We start from the raw sequence: 18,547 nt of genomic DNA on the forward strand, positions 1-18,547 counted from the left end.
ATTCATCAGTTGTCACACCTCATTTACACTCTGTACACAACCTTGTTGTTCTACACAGTTTGCAAATCAGAATCATGACTGGAGAACCCCAGGGCTTCCAGAAGCCTGAAAGCTTCTAGCTATAATTCAAGTAAGACTTACATTGTCTTAAAAAAGGCACCACTGCTCTCCTGATGAAAGCTGCTGATAGTGTAGGCTAGTGCCTGGGATGTGTGTCTGTGTTGGGGAGCTGACAGGCCTGGTCTCCAAAGTGGTCTGAGTGAACCACTGGGGGTACCCAGGAAAAATATCCCACGTTCTATTTATGTTTGCCTTTATCTAAAGAAAGAAAGAAGTTTTCCAATATTCACTCTACAGATTGAACCCCTCTAGTCACTTTGTCCATATGGTATATGGTTATGTGTCACACATATGATAGTTGAGCTTTATTGGGTAGGAGTTCCATAATATGAGGCCATTGGTGGTGCCTCCTCACTCTTTGGTTTCTGCATAATGTGACTTATTGCAACTTAACTTCGAATTGTAAATGGATTTAGAATTATTATTCAGTATTAACCAAACTAACCCTCTAAAGTTGACATAAGCCTTAAAAAGATTATTTTTTAAAAACTATGACATGAAGATAATACTAATATCACAGGGACAAGCAAACAATAAGAGAGTGACAGGTGAAATTCTGCTTCAGTGCAAATCTTTTTCACCCACATTTAAATGAAAAATAATGACTATTTAATCATATGTTGCAAGAAGTTTGCTAGAAAACTTAAAAAGTATCAAGAAAACTATTTGAAATATGGATTTACACTCACTATTATTAATGGTGAACCTTACCTTAAGGTTGTATTCTGCCTTGAAATATTAACTTATTATTGTACTACATGTATACAATTTATAGATAAACTTACACTAGGAAATTTGTCTTTTAGCCTTCTAAAAAGTTTGGAAATCACTATTCTAGATTAGAGAATATATTTTGCCAGTTGAGCCCAATCTCAGGACTGGAGCCGACAGAGAAAGTTATAACCTAAGTTGTTTTTTGAAACAGCCATCCCATAGACGGTGTTGTATAAATTTTGCTCCAAGCTTCAGGCCGCCCTGTTTCTATTTTTTCAGACCTTTAAAACATTTTGAGTAGGGTAGATCGTATGTAAGCACCTCACTCCCTCATCTTGAGTTTTCTACATGGCCTCTGAGCTTCTTGCTCGGGTCTCTGACCTCCCTCACTCATCCTCCATCTGCTTCTCTCACCCTACGCTTGACCTTCCACAGACAATGGGAAGCTTCCCTTCATGGCCATGCTTCGGAATCTGTGCAACCTCCTGCGGGTTGGAATCAGTGCCCGCCACCACGAGCTTGTCCTCCAGAGACTCCAGCATGAGGTACGTGTGAGGGGCAGGTAGCCAGGCTTTTCCTAGTGGCTGGGAAAGGTCATGGCCGCCACGCTGTTTCCATGTGGGCTGTAAACAGGTATGAAGATACAGGTAGAGTGGGGGATGCAGGTCTACGGGTTCATCAGCTCTTTGAGAGATTACAGTATAAGAACTTTCCTTTATATTTTCTGAGATCAGTGACTTCCCAAGAAGAGGCACTTCTGTGATTTAACTGACTTCAGAGGGACTCTGATATAAAAGAAACAGGCTCTTTCTGTTACTTCCTCTCCTTTCTTTACCTCTTCTCATATTCTCACATGACGACTTTCTTTTTTCTTTAATCTTCTCCCCCTTTCTCTGTATCTCTTCTCTAATATTCATTTTGTCCTTCCTCACCTCTGCTTTTCACCTTGCTTTTCAGAAATCGGTGATTCACAGTCGGCAATTTCCGTTCAGATTTCTTAATGCCCATGATTCCATCAATGACCTTGAGGCTCAGCTCAAAAATAAAGGTATTATCGCTCTTCTTCCAACTCCTGTTTGTCTCTCTTGTCTGAGAATAGACGAGACAGCAGCGCTGGGATTTTTCAGCCTCTTGCCTTCCAGTGTCGGGGCGTGGGGTGGGCAGAGGTCAGATACATGTCAGCCCCAAGGGTGGGGGCGCAGGACAGGTACTGATGGGAAGACAAAATGAGGGAATAGAAGCTGCCTGACTCAGATATTTACCTCTTGCCACACAGCATTGCCATTTCCTTCCAACACAAAACTGATGAGGCGGATAATGATTAGAAACTCAAGACATGTCAAGAGGCACGCCTATCAGAGGCAACTTTGCAACCCAAGTCGTCAGGAACTTCGGGCAGCAATGATGATGCCTGTCATGTATGAGCAGCTCAAGCGGGAGAAGTTGAAAATACACAAAGCCAGGTATATGTGTGTGTGCGTGTGTGCTGCCTGGGAGCAAAGGGTGGGCACAAGAGGCACCCTGACAGGGCTTGGGAGTCACCTGGGAACCCCAACTTTTATTCCATTAAGGCAAGCTTGTCAGTCATCCCAATGGCTCAGACTTGTCTGGTTCCAATCATCTCTTGCACAAGAAACCTTGTCTTTAACATTGTCCTATAGAGAGATCATGAAACAAAATCTATGTTCGGGCCTCCTGTCTACTGTCTGTGATTGTTTTATTGGTTTCCGTGGATTCCATGAGTCTGGGTAGCGTCTCCCTTTCTCTTTCTTAGTGCATGCTAGTGTCCTCTCTGCTTCTACTCGGGTTCGCATTTTTCTTTCTTTTTCTTCTCTGTGTTGTGTGTTTGTTTTTCTTTTGGTCTCTCTCTGTGTATTTTCTGACCCATTCACTTTCTTTTTTCTTTTGATACATATAAAGATAGTTATCATCAAGCAGGCTCAAAGACAGACATCACACCTGTTCTGTAAGCTTAATGAAGTCCCCGTACTCTGTCCTTTCAGATGCTTCCACAGTATCTTCATTCATTTTCATTCAAGACAAAAGCAGGGCTCCTCTAACCTTCCAGAAGGACTCAGTGGCCGGGAATCTCCTGAATCACTGAGTCAGTGACTGAACACAGGGCCATTAAGAATGAAGCCCAGGGCACAGTCCAAACAGTATACCTTTGCTGCCAGTAAAGTAGCCACTAGCCACATGTGGCTACTGAATACTTGAAATGGGGCTGGCCAGAACTGAGATGGTGCTGGATTTTGAGGACAGAATCAAGACGGTTGTAAAATATCTCGTTTATAATTTTTGTGTTAATTACCAGTGGAAATGAAAATATTTTTGTATATATTAGGTTAAATTAATGTCATATTAAATTAATTTCTCCTGTTTCTTTTTACCTTTTTTAATATGGCTACTAGAAAATTTTAAATTACATGTATAATTTTAATTTAACTTAATGTAATTAATTGTAATTTAATTCTATTGGATGGCACTGGTAGAGACTACTGAATTCTCTAGATTAAAAAAATTTTTATGAAAAATTTAACATGCACACAAATAATGAGAATAGTATAATGGCCACCCATAAAACTGTAATGGCCATATTCAGTGATAATCTAGATTTTACCATACTTTCCTGATCCCTTTCTTCTTTTTCTTTTTTCCTTTTTTTTTGAAGATTTTTTAAAAACAAATACCAAATAATATGACACATTTTATTTCACCCCTCCCTACTTCTCTTGTATCTCTTCAAGCAGACATTTTCTTTTATAATCAGAATGTCATTAATATACCTAAGAAAACTGAAAATAATTCCTTGGTATTATCATTTATTATCTAGTCTATATTCTGATTTCTCAGTTTTGTCTCAAAAAGTATCATTTCACAGTTATATTCAAATCGAGATCCAAACAAGGCATACACATTACATTTGGTTATTAAGTCTCTTAAATCTTTTTTAATTTTTGAATTGTTTTCATGCCTTTGACTTGCTGTGGAAACCAGGTTCAGGGTTCCCACAGAATGTCCCACATTCTAGATTTGTCTACTTCCTTGTGGTGTCATCTAACTTGATTCTCTGTTTCATGTGCCCTGAGCATTAACTCTAAAGGCTTGAATAGATTCAGATTTAACTTTTTTTCCTGCAAGAATATTTTATAGGTGATCCTTTGTACACTATGAGTGAGACCACCAGACATTTTTTGCCTCCTAATAGGATACAGGATGAGGAGTCACAAAAAGTCTGGTGGTCCCACTCATAGTGATGCTAAGATTGATCAGTGCTCTTAGGTGATGATTGCCTGATCTCTCCACATAAAGTTAGTGGTTCGTCCATTGATGATCTTTGCCTGAACCAATTGTTTCATTAGCAGTTGCAGAATGGGGGATTTCTGTCGTTTCCCACATTTATTAGCTGGCGTTCTAAAAAGAACCTCCCTAATCAACTAAAGCTATTTAGTTACCCTGACATAGAGATTGTATTGGAAAGATGAGATGAATGTTCAACTCTTTCTCCTTTAATTGCCAGTTTTCAGAGTAAGGAGTTAGTATTTGTTCTTTAAAATACAATTTAAAAATATGTAGCAGTTAAATCTTGCCTCATGAAGTAAGCGTGGATTGATATGGTAAGCATGGCAAGCGATTTCAGAGAGTGAGTCTACAGAAGCCTTCTCCTCTCCAGCCTTGAGAATGGAGGAGTCCCATAGAGTGAGGACAAGGGGAAGCTCTGTCCCAGTTGTCTCTACCAGCATTGGAAGTGGGCTGTGGAGAGGGGTGAAGACTCAGTCCTTGAGTGGCAAGTTCTCATCTTCCTACCTGCCACAAGATGGCAAACAGAGAAGCCCCTGAGCCCTTCTGTCTCTGTCTTTCCTGCTTACAGACAGTGTAAATATGACAGTGAGATGCTGGCTCGGTATCGACAGGCCCTGGAAACAGCTGTGAACCTCTCCGTGAAGCACAGCCTGCCCCCGCTGCCAGGACGCACCCTCTTGGTCTATATGACAGATGCTGATGCAGACAAGCTCTGTCCCAAGAGCAACCCACAAGGGGTAAAAAAAAATAAAAAGGTGGGGTGTTGGTAGGATGCTGGGGATCCTGAGAGGTATTATTCTCAGTCCTGGTTCTTACAAACAAGCATGCAGAACTGAGATAAATGACATGCATTTGCTTCCTAGTATCAGACCTTGGTTCCTAGGAACAATTCCTAGAATGTGGTCTCAAGCCTGTTCATGGATTATAGTACTAACATTGCACATTTGGCTGGTATTTAATCTTCTCTAAATTTCTGTCGCTCAAATATGTCTCACTTTCACCTCCATACATCCCATTGTTGAATTTGGGCAGAATTTGGGTTGAATCTGGCCCCTTTCCACCTCCCTCCCCATCAGCTCTTCCTGAGGGCTGCTGAAGCTGTCCCCTCCTAACTGAGGATTTTGTCCCCTTTTCTCTAGCCAATGGAGGTGTTTGGCCTCCAGGGCTGGATGGGCAAGAGTGGATTCCAAAATAGGGGAGCCTTATTGTATCCTGATGCTTGTCCAATCAGCCCCCCCTGAACTATGTGCTGCTGTTGATGGGAATGATGATCGCGCGGGCGGAGCACGCGGATCTCTTGCTGTGCGGAGGCGGCACTCTGAAGACCGCTGTGCTTAAGGCAGAAGAAGGTATCCTGAAGACTGCCATCGACCTCCAGGCGCAAGTCCAGGTCAGGCACCCACCTCCACTGGGCAAAATATATGAATGGACACAGGCCTGGGAACAGCCTGAATAGTCAGGAAAGGCCTAGATGTACACAGTTCTGAAGGTTTCCCAAGCAGACTATGATCTTTGTTGCTTATTGATCATCTTCCATGCAACCACGTAACCTGAGCCTCTTTCCTTCAGGAGTTGGATGGAAATTATTATGAATTTTCCCGGGATACTTTTGGGAAGTACTTGCTGTCTCTGGCTGCCCAAAGGGTCCCTGTGAGTACTGCCTAGTCCCCCAGAAACCCTCCCTCCCCCACATTTTCCTCCACAACTGATGTATCTCATTTCTCAAAGCTAACCTTTCAAACTCTGTGCAGTACCCAGGTCAGCTCCCTGCTGCCTGCAACTCCCTACCCTGTGGTGTGCTGGTAAATGTTAATCAACCAGCAGTCCGGAAAAATAAGTCATCGTTAATAGCATTTGCTAATTTCCATGGTGTAAATACTCCTTCCATGGCTGATTTCAAGTGACCAACATGATGTCAGTGAAGACAGAGTGGAGAAGAGATGCCCAGTAGTGCACTTTTATATAGTAGTTCCACAATACAGATAAAGTAGATGTTAATAAGATCAAGAGTAGATAATGGTAAAATGTGGTAAAATAATTAGGAAGTGATGAGTTTTGAGTTATTAACTTTGCTTTTAATAGAGTTTATTTAATTGTCAGTTTATACAATTTAATAGTGGCCACATTTAACAGCTAGCTCACAAAATTCCTAAAGATTTGGCAGTCAGCTCTTGTGAGCCTGAAGGAGCCAGCTATAGCACCTGGCTGCCCCTCCCTGCCCTCTGCTCTGATGGCCCTCCAGGTCAGGGTGAAGTGGCTTCCCCCATCCTGATGGTCTCAGGAGAGGCAGTTTCCATCCCTCTCAGAGTTCTCTCAATCCCCCAATCCTCAGAGATCTCTTCTCTTGATGTCCTGAGCTCTTTAGCGTCTCTTTTATCCCTCTGTCCCCCTGTCTCAGCCCATCCCCTTTCATCTTACAGGTGGACAGGGTCATCCTCTTTGGCCACATTATGAATGACAGACTGATAAATGAGGCCAAACAGCTTTTCTGGCAGCATGTGAATTCCAAGTGCCTCTTTGTTGGTGTTTGCCTAAAAAGGATATATTACATGTAAGGATGCTCACACTCCTTGCTCAGTGCCAGACTATAGTGATCCGTATTTCCTCTCTACCCTACTGAAGCGTGGGACACTCCCACTTGCCAGGCACCTCCGCATCTCTGCCTCTTAGGTCTATTGCACTTTAAGTGCTAGAACCTTCTCTGAAGTCTTCGGCCTAGCTCTAAACCCCTGTGGGAGGTCCACCCCAGCCCCAGCCTAGCACATATCCCTATTGAAAGTGCAGAGGTGGGGTGTCCATCCTAGGGTGTTAGGGGGCAGTGACTCTGTGTTCCTGGCACTGTTTCTGATGGAGAGTGCTGCTTCTTCCTTTGCCAGATTTTCAGATGCCAATCCCAATGATGTGACACTCCTAGGCTGTACTGATGGGATACTGAAGTGAGTACAGGACGAGCACCGAATGCGTTTGGGGCTTTGTTAGAACATCTTTCAGAGATTATCTGTGGCCTCTACTCCATTCACTTCCTTTTTTAAGCAAGATAAAAGTTTATTCCTCTTTTACCGCTGTCTAGGCATAGCAACAACACAGTGTTACAGGGACCTAGACATCTTCTATTTTATCGCTCCACCATCCTCAAACATTTTGCTTCCACCTCGTGGTTCAAGATCGTTGCTCCAGCTCCAGCCATCATTTTTATATTACATCTAGTAGGAAAGAAGAAAAGGAGACCTGGGAGATTGCACTGTTTGCTTTTAAGGGAACAACTCAAGGGTTGGTCACATTACTTCTATTCGTTCTCTGTGGCCTCTGTTCCATTCTTGATCCAGAGAAAACCCCATGCCAAATTTATTTATTTGTGCCAAATTTACATAAATCTTTTTACTTTGTCTTTCTCTCTACTGCTAGCCTTCCCATTTACTTGTGTTCTCCCCTGTCTTTTCATTTGGATGCCACCCATTGCCCCCGATTCCTACTAGGAAGCCTCGTGCACATTCCTCCTCCTCCAGGGAGCTTTCATGGCTAGTACAGAACTGATCAAGCCCAGACTAGGATGGCCTTAGTCTTTACACCTTCACCCAGCCCCGTTGCCCCTGGCCCAACAGAAAGCCTGTGATAACCATGCACAGCAGGAGGGGCTAGAGCTGCATTTCTTCTCTGTTCCTTCATTCCTGTGGCTCTGCACCCTCGTTTATTTTAAGTCTATAGTCACTGCTTATGGTGCCCTGCTTAAGGAGCTCTAGTTGACTGGGTGATGTAACTGAGCCATATCTTTGTCCCTTGCCCCCTTGGAAGACCTTCCTGATTTTGACTCTAGTATTCTGCTCTCATTTATTTTGTCACTATTTATGTCAGGTTCATTGCAGAGCGTGGGGCCTCCCGTCTTCTAGAACATGTGGGCCAAATGGACAAAATATTCAAGATTCCACCACCCCCAGGAAAGACAGAGGCCCCGTCTCTCCGGCCACTGGAAGAGAATACTCTAAGCCCCTTGGCTCCTGTTTCCCAGCCTGGGTCAGTCTGTGTTTCTTTGCCTTTGTGAAATAGGAAGGGCTGGGGCGCTGCCAGAAAAACCTGGAAAAACTCAGGTGACTGAAATTCTGGCTGTTGAAATGCTGCTTGTTCTATTCACTGAGGTGTGCTTCCTCTTTCTCAGGCAGGGGTTTCTCGGACACAGGAAATTGTCAGATTGTGAGCGTGCGCCTTTCTCTTCTGAGGAAAGGGTTTAGAATGTGAGGCCGGCAGCAGGCACCGTGAACATGTAGCCAGGGCTCAGGCAGAAGGCTAAGGAGTACAGGCTCTGGCTTTCTCATCCTAGCTTTGCCAAATAGTAGCTTGAATCTTGGGCCAGTTGCTTAATTTCTTAAAACTGTAGTTTCTTGATCAGTAAAGTGGAGATAATGATTGTGCTTACCTCACAGTGTTTGCATGAGCGTTCCATGGGCAAATAGTATGTGCATAATAATTATTAGCTGACAAAGGAGGGGTGCATGAGAAATGGCAAGGGGGGGTTAATTTCCAGGGCTCTGCAGTTGAGGCTTTGAGCAGGTTATTCTCTGGAGGCCTGCTAGCCATCCTCCCTGGTTTGTGCTCAGTGCTGAAGGGCAGTCACAGCCGTGTCTGTGGAATTGGGTTGTGGGGCTGATCCTGAGACCGAGCCCAGCCCTCTACTTCCCCCCAGATGGCGCAGCATCCGGCTTTTCATTTCCTCCACTTTCCGGGACATGCACGGGGAGCGGGACCTGCTGCTGAGGTCTGTGCTGCCAGCTTTGCAGGCCCGGGTGGCCCCTCACCGCATCAGCCTTCACACTATTGACCTGCGCTGGGGCATCACCGAGGAGGAGACTCGTAGGAACAGGTGTGGGGGCCACAGAGAGGAGGGGCTGAGTCAGGGATGAGGGGATCGAGTGGTAGAACTGAGGTGGGCAGGGTTGGGGCTGTGAGAACGGCTGAAGGCCGAGGGCAGGGGTGCTCCTTGGATGTGAACAAGAGCAGCCTGCCTTCACTTTACTCAGTTGTGAGCAGGGCCCCATCTCCCCATTTGTGCCTATATTCCCTGATATGGTGTCCCCATAACCGTGCCTGCAGACAACTGGAAGTGTGCCTCGGGGAGGTGGAGAACTCGCAGCTGTTTGTGGGGATTCTGGGCTCCCGCTATGGCTACGTTCCCCCCAGCTACAACCTCCCTGACCATCCTCACTTCCGCTGGGTAAGGCAGAGGCCAAGGTCGGAGCAGGGTCTGGGGAGGAAACCAAGGTTGGGGCAGGGGTGGTGAGAAGCCATGTCTGTCAGGAACTCCGGGACTATGAGCAGGCAGGTCCTTGAGACTTCAAGTGAAACACAAGCAGAAGGTTCTGTGAGTGGCCAAGTACTAGATGAGAGAATTCCTTTGCGAAATACCTCTGGGTTGGCCAAGGATGCAAGAGGTAGGAGGTAGGTCTGTTTACGTTTTGCCATCAGAGGGATCTGGGTTCTGATCTTCTTTCTGTCATTTACAGATAGCGTGGCTTTGTGGGAAATGGCTTATCCTAACCTAGCCTCAACTTCCCCATATATTAAAGAGAAAAGTGATGTCTACCTTGCAGGGTTACTATGAGAATTAGAGATCTATTTTTAAAAATGCTCAACACATGACAGGCATTCAATAAATGTTAGCTATTAGCTACGTTTTATTGGCTCGTGTCTGGAGGGAAAGAGGAACGTTACTGAGATGAGGGAGCCCTGGGGTCTTGGCAGGTCTCGAGGGAGGGGTTAGTGTGACCTAGGACTGGACCTACCTGTTCTCTGTCTCTTCCTGCAGGCCCAGCAGTACCCTTCAGGTCGCTCTGTGACAGAGATGGAGGTGATGCAGTTCCTGGATCGCGGCCTACGCCTGCAGCCGTCTGCCCAAGCTCTCATCTACTTCCGGGATTCCAGCTTCCTCAGGTACCTTCTGTTGCCTCCGGGCCTTGTTCTCCACAGAAGGCCCGACAGGCTCACTGGCCGTGTCTTCTCTCCCCAGCATTCAGAGTATAGGGGTGGGGGAGCTGGAAGAGAGAAACAGGGCTCAGAGAGCTTGCCTTTGCAGCACCAAATCAGCCCTGCAGCTGAAGTCAGGCGATCTCCACTTGAGGAGTTTCTGGGACCTATAGCCAGGTCTGTGCTTGGGGGTAGAGAGAGGCTGGGGTCTGAGTCCAGCCCCACTCTTGGGGTATCTTTGGTGTTCAGCTCTGTGCCAGATGCTTGGAAATCTGACTTCATTTCTGAGTCTGAAGAGGCTGCACATCGAATCTCAGAACTGAAGAGCTCCCTGAGCAGACAGAAAGGGATTACCTGTCGCAGGTAAGCTGGGAGAGATAGAGAGCCCCTGCACAGAGAGATGTGGTGAAGAGAGCCGGGTCTGCTGTGACTCTGCTTGTACTTGCTTTGCCCACAGATACCCCTGTGAGTGGGGTGGTGTGTCAGCCAGCCGGCCCTATGTTGGGGGGCTGGAGGAGTTTGGGCAGTTGGTTCTGCAGGATGTGTGGAATATGATCCAGAAGCTTTACCTACAGGTCAGCTGGAGCACTGGTAGCCAGGGGAATGGAGAGGGGTTAGGGTGGTCTGTGTAGTCCTGGGTGGGAAGTAACTTGGTAGGGGGCTCTGTGAGTTTTAGGCCTGGGGGTCCTGAGGAGCATGGAATCATGGATAATCAATGCCCCATGTGTCCTCAGCCAGGGGCCCAGCTGGAACAGCCAGTGTCCATCCCAGATGATGACTTGGTCCAGACCACCTTTCAGCAGCTGCAGAAGCCATCGAGTCCTGCCCGACCACGTCTCCTTCAGGACACAGTACAGCAGCTAATGCTGCACGGAGGGAGGCTGAGCCTGGTGACCGGGCAGTCGGGACAGGGCAAGACCACCTTCCTGGTACAGAGTCTCAGAGGCCTTGGCAGGAGGGAGGAAGGACTGTGTGGGCTAAGGAGGGCTGAGGAGGTGGGGCACAGGGAGTTTGTGCACATAAAATGTGACTGTGTTTTCTGTTTCCTTCCTTGCAGGCGTCCCTTGTGTCAGCCCTGCAGGCTCCCACTGGGGCCAAGGTGTTCCCCTTAGTCTTCTTCCATTTTTCAGGGGCCCGCCCTGACCAGAGTCTTGCCCTCACCCTGCTCAGGCGCCTCTGTGCCTATCTGCATAGCCAACTGCAGGAGCCGAGTGCCCTCCCCAACACCTACCGGTGTGTATCCCCCATTAGCCGAGCCTTGTGGATGCCACGTGACACCACCCCTCCTCTCCCTCCACCACTGACCCTGGTCCTTCCCCTCCCCACGCAGGGGCCTTGTGTGGGAGCTGCAGCAGAGGCTGCTGCCCAAGTCTGCTCAGTCCCTGCAATCCGGCCAGACCCTGGTGCTGATCATCGATGGGGCCGACAGGTTGGTGGACCAGCATGGGCAGCTGATCTCAGACTGGATCCCCAAGACCCTTCCCCAGGTGAATGTGAGAAGGAGGTGGGGGTGGGATGCAGTAAGGAGGAGCGGGGCCTCTCCAACATTGCTCTCCTATTCCTTCCTACCTCCCTGCCCTTTTCCCAAATGTCACAGCGGGTGCACCTGGTGCTGAGCATGTCTACTGACGCGAGCCTGGGGGAGACCCTTGAGCAGAGCCAAAGTGCCCATGTGGTAGCCCTGGGCGCTCTGGAGCCGTCTGCTCGGGCCCGGCTGGTGAGAGAGGAGCTGGCTCTGTACGGGAAGCGGCTGGAGGAGTCGCCTTTTAACAACCAGGTTGGATCTAGGCCTGGGCTACTGGGTGTTGGGGGAGAACCAGGGAGCTGTGAGGACCCAGGGTGCTGAGGCTGCCAGCTGCCCTACACAGACCTGCTCCTTTGTTTTCTCAGGAACTCTGTGCCAGGGGAAGTTGCTAACAAGATAACTGTGATTCCTTATAATATCACCCAGCCTTTTTCCCCTGGTGAACCGCCTCCCAGGGCCTGTCTGGCTGAGGGGAGGAGTAAGCTGTGGTTATCGTGTTGTGGGGGCTGAGCCCTGGGGGTTTCCCTGAAAGAGGGGCTGGCTGGGCAGAGCAGTGTAGGGAAGGGATGGCTGGGTCCTAAGGTGATGCTGTTGGGTGATGCCTGCTGGGGACGCTCAGAGGAGGAGGTACCTTGCAGTGGTCCTGGTGCTGGGATGGTGGGCAGGGGGCCAAGGGCTGGCTGTAGGCAGGCTCTCTGGTCCCCATGCTGAGTCCCGTGAGTCTCTTCAGATGCGGCTGCTGCTGGTGAAACGCGGGTCAGCCCTGCCGCTCTACCTGCGCTTGGTCACCGATCACCTGAGGCTCTTCACACTCTATGAGCAGGTCGGTTGGGGGTGTAAATCCTCACTCCCCATTTTCTAAGTCCTAATCACATTTCCCATTCTCCATTCAGCGTCTTTCCTGTCCATCCCTCGCCTTCTCCCCCTCATCCTTTGCCATGTCATGATCACCTGTTTCCCATCCTCACCTTGCCCGTACCTGCTTCTTCTCTCTCACCCGTTTCTCTTTCCTTTTTCTTCGCCTCCCAGGGCTTCTCCTGCTGCTCCCTCCACTCCCCACAACCAAAGCTGGCTCTCATCCTCCCCCCACCCCACTGGCTGAAGCCCATCTTTCTCCTCTGCCAGGTGTCTGAGCGACTCCGGACGCTGCCCGCCACTGTCCCCCTGCTGCTGCAGCATATCCTGGGCACACTGGAGCAAGAGCATGGCCCCGATGTCCTTCCCCAAGCCTTGGCCACCCTTGAGGTCACACGTAGCGGTCAGTGTTTGGGGTGGTTTGGAAGGCTAAGGGCTCAGGGTGACCTTGGTTCAGTTGGGGTCTCAGTGAGCAGTGCAAGGAGGGACCATGTGTCACAGGGATGGGTATGCTGTGTGGTTTGGCGAGGACCTCAGAGAGCTCCGGTTTTCAGGTCTGACTATGGACCAGCTGCATGGTGTGCTGAGTGCATGGCGGATACTTCCCATGGGGACCAAGACCTGGGAGGAAGCAGTGGCTGCTGGTAACAGCGGGGACCCCTACCCCAGGGGCCCATTTGCCTACCTTGTCCAGAGTCTGCACAGGTACAGGTGCCCCCAGCTGAGCTCGCATCGACCTCCTGTGCTTTCCGTCTTTGAGGCTGGCCCCCATGAGATCTTTCTTCATCCCACCCTTCCATTGATATAGCCCCTGACACCTGTCTCCCAGATTTTGAAGGGGCTGTCACTCAAGTTACCACTGTTTGAGGTGGGAATGGAGCCCACAGCTGTGCCAGGATGCTCACTCACAGGCCTCCTCCCTCTCCCCTCCTGCCTTCTTTCCCTCACACGAGGACAGTTTGCTGGGGGAGGGCCCCCTGGAGCGCCCTGGTGCCCGGCTCTGCCTCCCTGATGGTCCCCTGAGAACAGCAGCCAAATGTCGCTATGGAAAGAGGCGAGGGCTGGAGAAGACGGCACATATCTTCATCGCAGGTGATTGCAGTCCAGCTTAACCCTGGGGCACTGAGTGTGGGGCCTGGACCTGGAGGCCAGGACCACCCACTGTGCTCCCCATCAGCTGTCTCCCTCGTCTACCACCCCAGTGGGTGGATAGCTCTTGCTGTACCTGAGGGGTGGGATCTTTGAAGATGCTTCAGCACTGAGCCCGTCTCAATGTCTGTTCCTATAACCACACCTGCAGCTCAGCTCTGGAAGGCATGTGACCCCGATGCCTCAGACACCTTCCGAAGTTGCCCTCCTGAGGCTCTGGGAGACCTGCCTTACCACCTGGTGAGTCCTCACATCCCATAGGCACCTTCTCCCGAGCAACTGCTTTGGCTGTTCTGAGGCCCCTCTCCGCCTTGACCACCACCACCATCACCACTGCCATTAATTACTCTCCTCCCAAACTCCCTCTATGCTTCTCCTTTCAGTTTTGCTGCCCTTCTCCTTCAGGTCCTTTGTCCCAGCTCCTAGGTCTAGGTCCCAGTTGCACAGGCAGGGTCTAAGACAAGACTATCCCTCCTCATCAGCCTCTTCACGTCCCTAATGAATTCCATCTGACCTTCCCAGGTCCAGAGCGAGAACCATGGCCTTCTTGCAAAGTTTCTCACCAATCTCCATGTGATGGCTGCACACCTGGAACTGGGTCTGATCTCTCGGCTCCTGGAGGCCCATGCCCTCTATGGTGAGATGAGTCACTGGATGGCTTCTTCTCTGAAATATGGGGCTCTTGGGTGTGTTCACGGGGGGCCTGCTCCTGGGGAGGTGTAACAGAAAGAATAGTTGAATTTCCATTCCAAGTTGAGAATGCCCAGTGTGTAAGCAAGTGACTCCCAGGAGACCTTTTGCCTAGATTTCTTAGACCAGAGGTTCTCAACCTTTATTCAGTGAGCATAAACATTCCTGGGAAACTTCCTCAAATTGCAGATCTCCAGGTCCCCAGATTCTTGTTCCCTAGGTCTGGAGTGGGGCCCAAAGCTTTGTCCTTTTAACAGCTGTTCCTCATGTGGGGCCAGAGGGCCATACTTCGAGACTTACCGTGTCAGACATGCCATATAATTGTATTTGGTGCTGGGGTTAATGGGGGTCCAGGCTGGCTCCCCAGTGATACTCTACATCTCTTCTATAGCTTCCTCAGTCCCTGAAGAGGGACAGAAGCTTCCTGAGGCTGACGTTGCTGTATTTCACTCCTTCCTGAGGCAGCAGGCTCCAGTCCTCAGCCAGTACCCCCTGCTGCTGCCCCAGCAGGCAGCCAACCAGCCTCTGGACTCACCTCTTTGCCACCAGGCCCCCCAGCTCTCCCAGCGATGGCACCTCCAGCGCATGCTACGATGGCTTAACAAACCCCAGACCATGAGGGGCCAGCAAATGTAAGACCCTTGACCCCAGACCCTGATGACCCCCCAGAGAGCAAGCGGCAGCTCTTTCTGAAACTAGAGAATAAAGGACAGACCAGAGTCACAGTCAAGTGGAGATTCAGTCACAGAAATGCAAAAATGAATTCCTGTTCACTTCCTTCCCCTCATTCTTCATTTCCTCCCTTTCTTCCCATTTTTCTCTAGCTCCAGCCTGTCTCTGGCAGTTTCCTCATCCCCGACAGCCGTGGCCTTCTCCCCCAGTGGGCAAAGAGCAGCTGTGGGCACTGCCAGTGGGACCGTTTACCTGCTGGACCTGAGAACCTGGCAGGTATGATATTCAAAGCAGGGCAGAGTTTACCTTCCGAAAAGCCTCGCCGGATGCCCTGAGGCTCTAGACCAGCCAAACCCACCTGTTATCACCCTGATTCATTCAGCAACTTGACTTCCCTCACATCCGATCAAAAGCGCTTGGTCAAAAAGTTAATCACACGGCAAATATTTGCCGCCGGCATTCCATTCAAGGCATCTTACTAAGCATTGCAAGGAACACGGGGCTTAGGACATTGTCTTTGCCCACCAAGTGATCGGTTTTGTTGAAAGATAAGACATATAAGATACAAAGAAACCAAAACATAGCCATGTGACATAGATAAGAGCTGAGTGAGTTGTGTAGTTACAGGAGGACATAGGATGGAGAAGGGCAGGCAAGTGGGTAGAGTGAGAGATGTAGGGAGAATGTTTCCTGTAAATTGCTAGGAATGAGAGCAGCAGAGGATACCTAAGGGAGGTAATAGTAGATTAGGCTGGAGAGGTGGGTCCCACAGCAACAACCACTCTCTCTCCTCTTCCCACCCATATCACCCCTACCCATGCATATACATGCATGTATATATGCATGCACCTCAGACCCATCAAAATCTTCTGTGACTTGGGGATATGTATGGGGTTTGGAGGAGGGGGGATGTGGCCCCACTTGGATCATGAGGCCCCACTTGACCCTGAGCTTGGCCTAGGTCTGGAGTGGGGCCCAAAGCTTTGCACTTTGAACAGGTGTTCCTGGTGTGGGGCTGGAGGGCCACATTTAGATTTATGTAGAGAGCCAAGGGCTCCAGCCCTTCTCACCTTGGCCTCCTTTTTGGTTGGGGGTCAGAGTGGCCGGACAGTGGGGTCAGGGGAATGTCCTGAGCGTGCTTCCCCGCTCGCTCCCACAGGAGGAGAAGTCTGTGGTGAGTGGCTGTGATGGAGTCTCCTCTTGTTCATTCCTCTCGGACAATGCCCTCTTTCTTACTGCCTTTGATGGGCTCTTGGAGCTCTGGGACCTGAAGCACGGTTGTCGGTAAGGGAGCCTCCCCCATGCCTTGGAGTGAGGGCCTTCCCTGGTTCTCAAAAGCCCTGGAGGGAGGGGAACAAAGAGGGAGCCAGTGGCCGCGAGCCCGGGGGCCCTGATTTTGTCTCCCTGGGATAGGGTGCTCCAGACCAAGGCTCACCAGTACCAAATCACCGGCTGCTGCCTGAGCCCAGACAGCCGGCTGCTGGCCACCGTGTGCCTGGGGGGATGCCTAAAGGTAATGACCGGGGGGCTCCAAGTCAGCCCAGCGAAGTTGTTCTCGTAGCGTGGCAGAGGCTGCTGACTGCTGGGCTTGGGAGGCCTTCCCTGCTGAGGGCAGGAGACTGGACAAAGTGGCCCCTGGATCTCTGGGACTGGGTAGCTCAGGCATCTGTATTCAGCACCCTGATGTTCTCCACTCTCCTCCAGCTATGGGACACAGTGCGTGGGCAGCTGGCCTTCCAGCACACCTGTCCCAAGCCCCTGAACTGCGTTGCTTTCCACCCAGAGGGGCAAGTAGTAGCCACAGGCAGCTGGGCTGGCAGTTTCAGCTTCTTCCAGGTGGACAGGCGCAGAGTCACCAAGGTGAGAAGATCCTGTGTAGCCCTGGGGGAGGAAGCACAAGAGGGTGGGAGTGCCACTTGGGCCTGTGTTGAGAGCAGGCCCTGACATTTCAATTTCTATCTCCCCATGTAGGACCTAGGGGCCCCAGGAGCCTCTGTTCGTACCTTGGCCTTCAATGTGCCTGGGCGGGTTGTAGCTGTGGGCCGGTTGGACAGGATGGTGGAGCTGTGGGCCTGGCAAGAGGGGGCACGGCTGGCTGCCTTCGCTGCCCACCATGGCTTTGTTGCTGCTGCCCTTTTCCTGCGTGCTGGGTGCCAGTTACTGACGGCTGGAGAGGATGGCAAGGTCAGGTTACAGAGGGCTGGTGGCTCACAAAGAGAGGGCAGCAAAGGCAGGGAATATTTGGGTGAGGGTGGGGCCTTTGTTGAGGAGGCTGGAGGAGCTTGGCTGGTGCGAGGCACAGGGAGAGGGATGTCAGTGTGTGCATGGGCGGCTTTCAGAAGAGTCTCTGGAAGGAGGCCTTTAATGGGGTGGCTGTAACTCTGGGAGTGGGAGTAGGGTTATCTTTAAGCACTTTTCTCGGCCCTCAGGTTCAGGTGTGGTCCGGGTCTCTGGGTCGGCCCCGGGGGTGCCTAGGTTCCGTCTCTCTCTCTCCTGCCCTCTCCGTGGCTCTCAGCCCAGATGGTGATCGGGTGGCTGTTGGGTACCGAGCAGATGGCATTAGGATCTACCAAATCTCTTCAGGTACGGAAGGGAAAAGGGATGGGATGTTTGAACCCCCTCCCCTGACCCCCTTTCCAAGTGTCTTCCTCTCTTGTTTTCTCTCATTCCCTAGGTCCCCAGGGGGCTCAGTGTCAAGCTCTAGATGTGGCAGTGTCCACACTGGCCTGGCTAAGCCCTAAGGTGCTGGTGAGCGGTGCAGAAGATGGCTCCCTGCAGGGCTGGGCGCTCGAGGACAGCTCCCTTCAGTCCCTCTGGCTCCTGTCCAGGCACCAGAGGGCTGTGCTGGGGCTGGCCACCTCCCAGGAACTCTTGGCTTCTGCCTCAGGTACTGCTGGACAGTACACAGGGTAATGAATCATTGTTCTTTTTAAATATGCTAATACTTTCCTCCAATTTATGTGTGTATGTATGCATGAGAATACACACACGTACGTAATTTTTTTTTTACAATTTTCAAAGTGCTTTTAAATGCGCTTATATTGCATGATCAGTCTAGACTGGTTCTTCTCCCTCCCTAACCCTGATTCCCTTAGACATCACCCTCAGCCCACATGATTGCTTTTGCCTTTGGCCTCCCAGGCCTGTCTTACTTCCTCTTTCAGGGAATCGTCCTCTCTCCCTGTTTCCAATGCAGAGGATTTCACAGTGCGGCTGTGGCCAAGGCAGTTGCTGACGCTGCCACAAAAGGCAGAAAACTTTCCCTGTGGCACTGAGCTCCAGGGACACGAGGGCCCCGTAAGCTGCTGTAGCTTCAGCACTGATGGAGGCAGGCTGGCCACTGGGGGCAGGGATCAGGTGAGCCGCAGAAGGATGCAACCCCTGGCCCTCCTCCCCTGGCCCCACAGCCCCTCTGGTTCCTAGATTCCTGAACAGCCCATTTCCCAATTCTTCCTTGGCTTTCTGCTTTGCCAAACCTCCTGCACTGGATGTGTGCGGCTCCCTTCCTTAATAATTTCCTTGAAACGTCTTGCCTGAAGTGGCCCTGGTGTTCCTACCTTCCTT

The 18,547-nt window shown here is 50.2% G+C and overlaps 1 protein-coding gene across 1 annotated transcript in view; it reads left to right on the forward strand.

The window, feature by feature from the left end:
• Positions 1 to 18,547, forward strand: part of TEP1 (telomerase associated protein 1) — a 36,551-nt gene that overhangs the window by 11,288 nt on the left and 6,716 nt on the right. The window contains exons 10-42 of the mRNA XM_058541073.1: positions 1,270 to 1,379; positions 1,792 to 1,882; positions 2,111 to 2,297; positions 4,706 to 4,874; positions 5,369 to 5,527; positions 5,707 to 5,787; positions 6,558 to 6,688; positions 7,014 to 7,073; positions 7,990 to 8,148; positions 8,816 to 8,992; positions 9,223 to 9,343; positions 9,935 to 10,059; positions 10,342 to 10,455; positions 10,550 to 10,667; positions 10,827 to 11,021; positions 11,150 to 11,325; positions 11,423 to 11,579; positions 11,690 to 11,869; positions 12,348 to 12,440; positions 12,743 to 12,875; positions 13,027 to 13,177; positions 13,431 to 13,564; positions 13,773 to 13,861; positions 14,144 to 14,258; positions 14,703 to 14,943; positions 15,136 to 15,259; positions 16,143 to 16,267; positions 16,397 to 16,496; positions 16,688 to 16,843; positions 16,955 to 17,167; positions 17,413 to 17,566; positions 17,658 to 17,870; positions 18,180 to 18,340. Of these exons, the coding sequence (XP_058397056.1) occupies positions 1,270 to 1,379; positions 1,792 to 1,882; positions 2,111 to 2,297; positions 4,706 to 4,874; positions 5,369 to 5,527; positions 5,707 to 5,787; positions 6,558 to 6,688; positions 7,014 to 7,073; positions 7,990 to 8,148; positions 8,816 to 8,992; positions 9,223 to 9,343; positions 9,935 to 10,059; positions 10,342 to 10,455; positions 10,550 to 10,667; positions 10,827 to 11,021; positions 11,150 to 11,325; positions 11,423 to 11,579; positions 11,690 to 11,869; positions 12,348 to 12,440; positions 12,743 to 12,875; positions 13,027 to 13,177; positions 13,431 to 13,564; positions 13,773 to 13,861; positions 14,144 to 14,258; positions 14,703 to 14,943; positions 15,136 to 15,259; positions 16,143 to 16,267; positions 16,397 to 16,496; positions 16,688 to 16,843; positions 16,955 to 17,167; positions 17,413 to 17,566; positions 17,658 to 17,870; positions 18,180 to 18,340 (4,712 nt within the window). The remainder of the gene's footprint in view (positions 1 to 1,269; positions 1,380 to 1,791; positions 1,883 to 2,110; positions 2,298 to 4,705; positions 4,875 to 5,368; positions 5,528 to 5,706; positions 5,788 to 6,557; positions 6,689 to 7,013; positions 7,074 to 7,989; positions 8,149 to 8,815; positions 8,993 to 9,222; positions 9,344 to 9,934; positions 10,060 to 10,341; positions 10,456 to 10,549; positions 10,668 to 10,826; positions 11,022 to 11,149; positions 11,326 to 11,422; positions 11,580 to 11,689; positions 11,870 to 12,347; positions 12,441 to 12,742; positions 12,876 to 13,026; positions 13,178 to 13,430; positions 13,565 to 13,772; positions 13,862 to 14,143; positions 14,259 to 14,702; positions 14,944 to 15,135; positions 15,260 to 16,142; positions 16,268 to 16,396; positions 16,497 to 16,687; positions 16,844 to 16,954; positions 17,168 to 17,412; positions 17,567 to 17,657; positions 17,871 to 18,179; positions 18,341 to 18,547) is intronic.

This window comes from Diceros bicornis, chromosome 5 (assembly GCF_020826845.1).
Source record: "Diceros bicornis minor isolate mBicDic1 chromosome 5, mDicBic1.mat.cur, whole genome shotgun sequence".
Taxonomy (NCBI): Eukaryota; Metazoa; Chordata; class Mammalia; order Perissodactyla; family Rhinocerotidae; genus Diceros; species Diceros bicornis.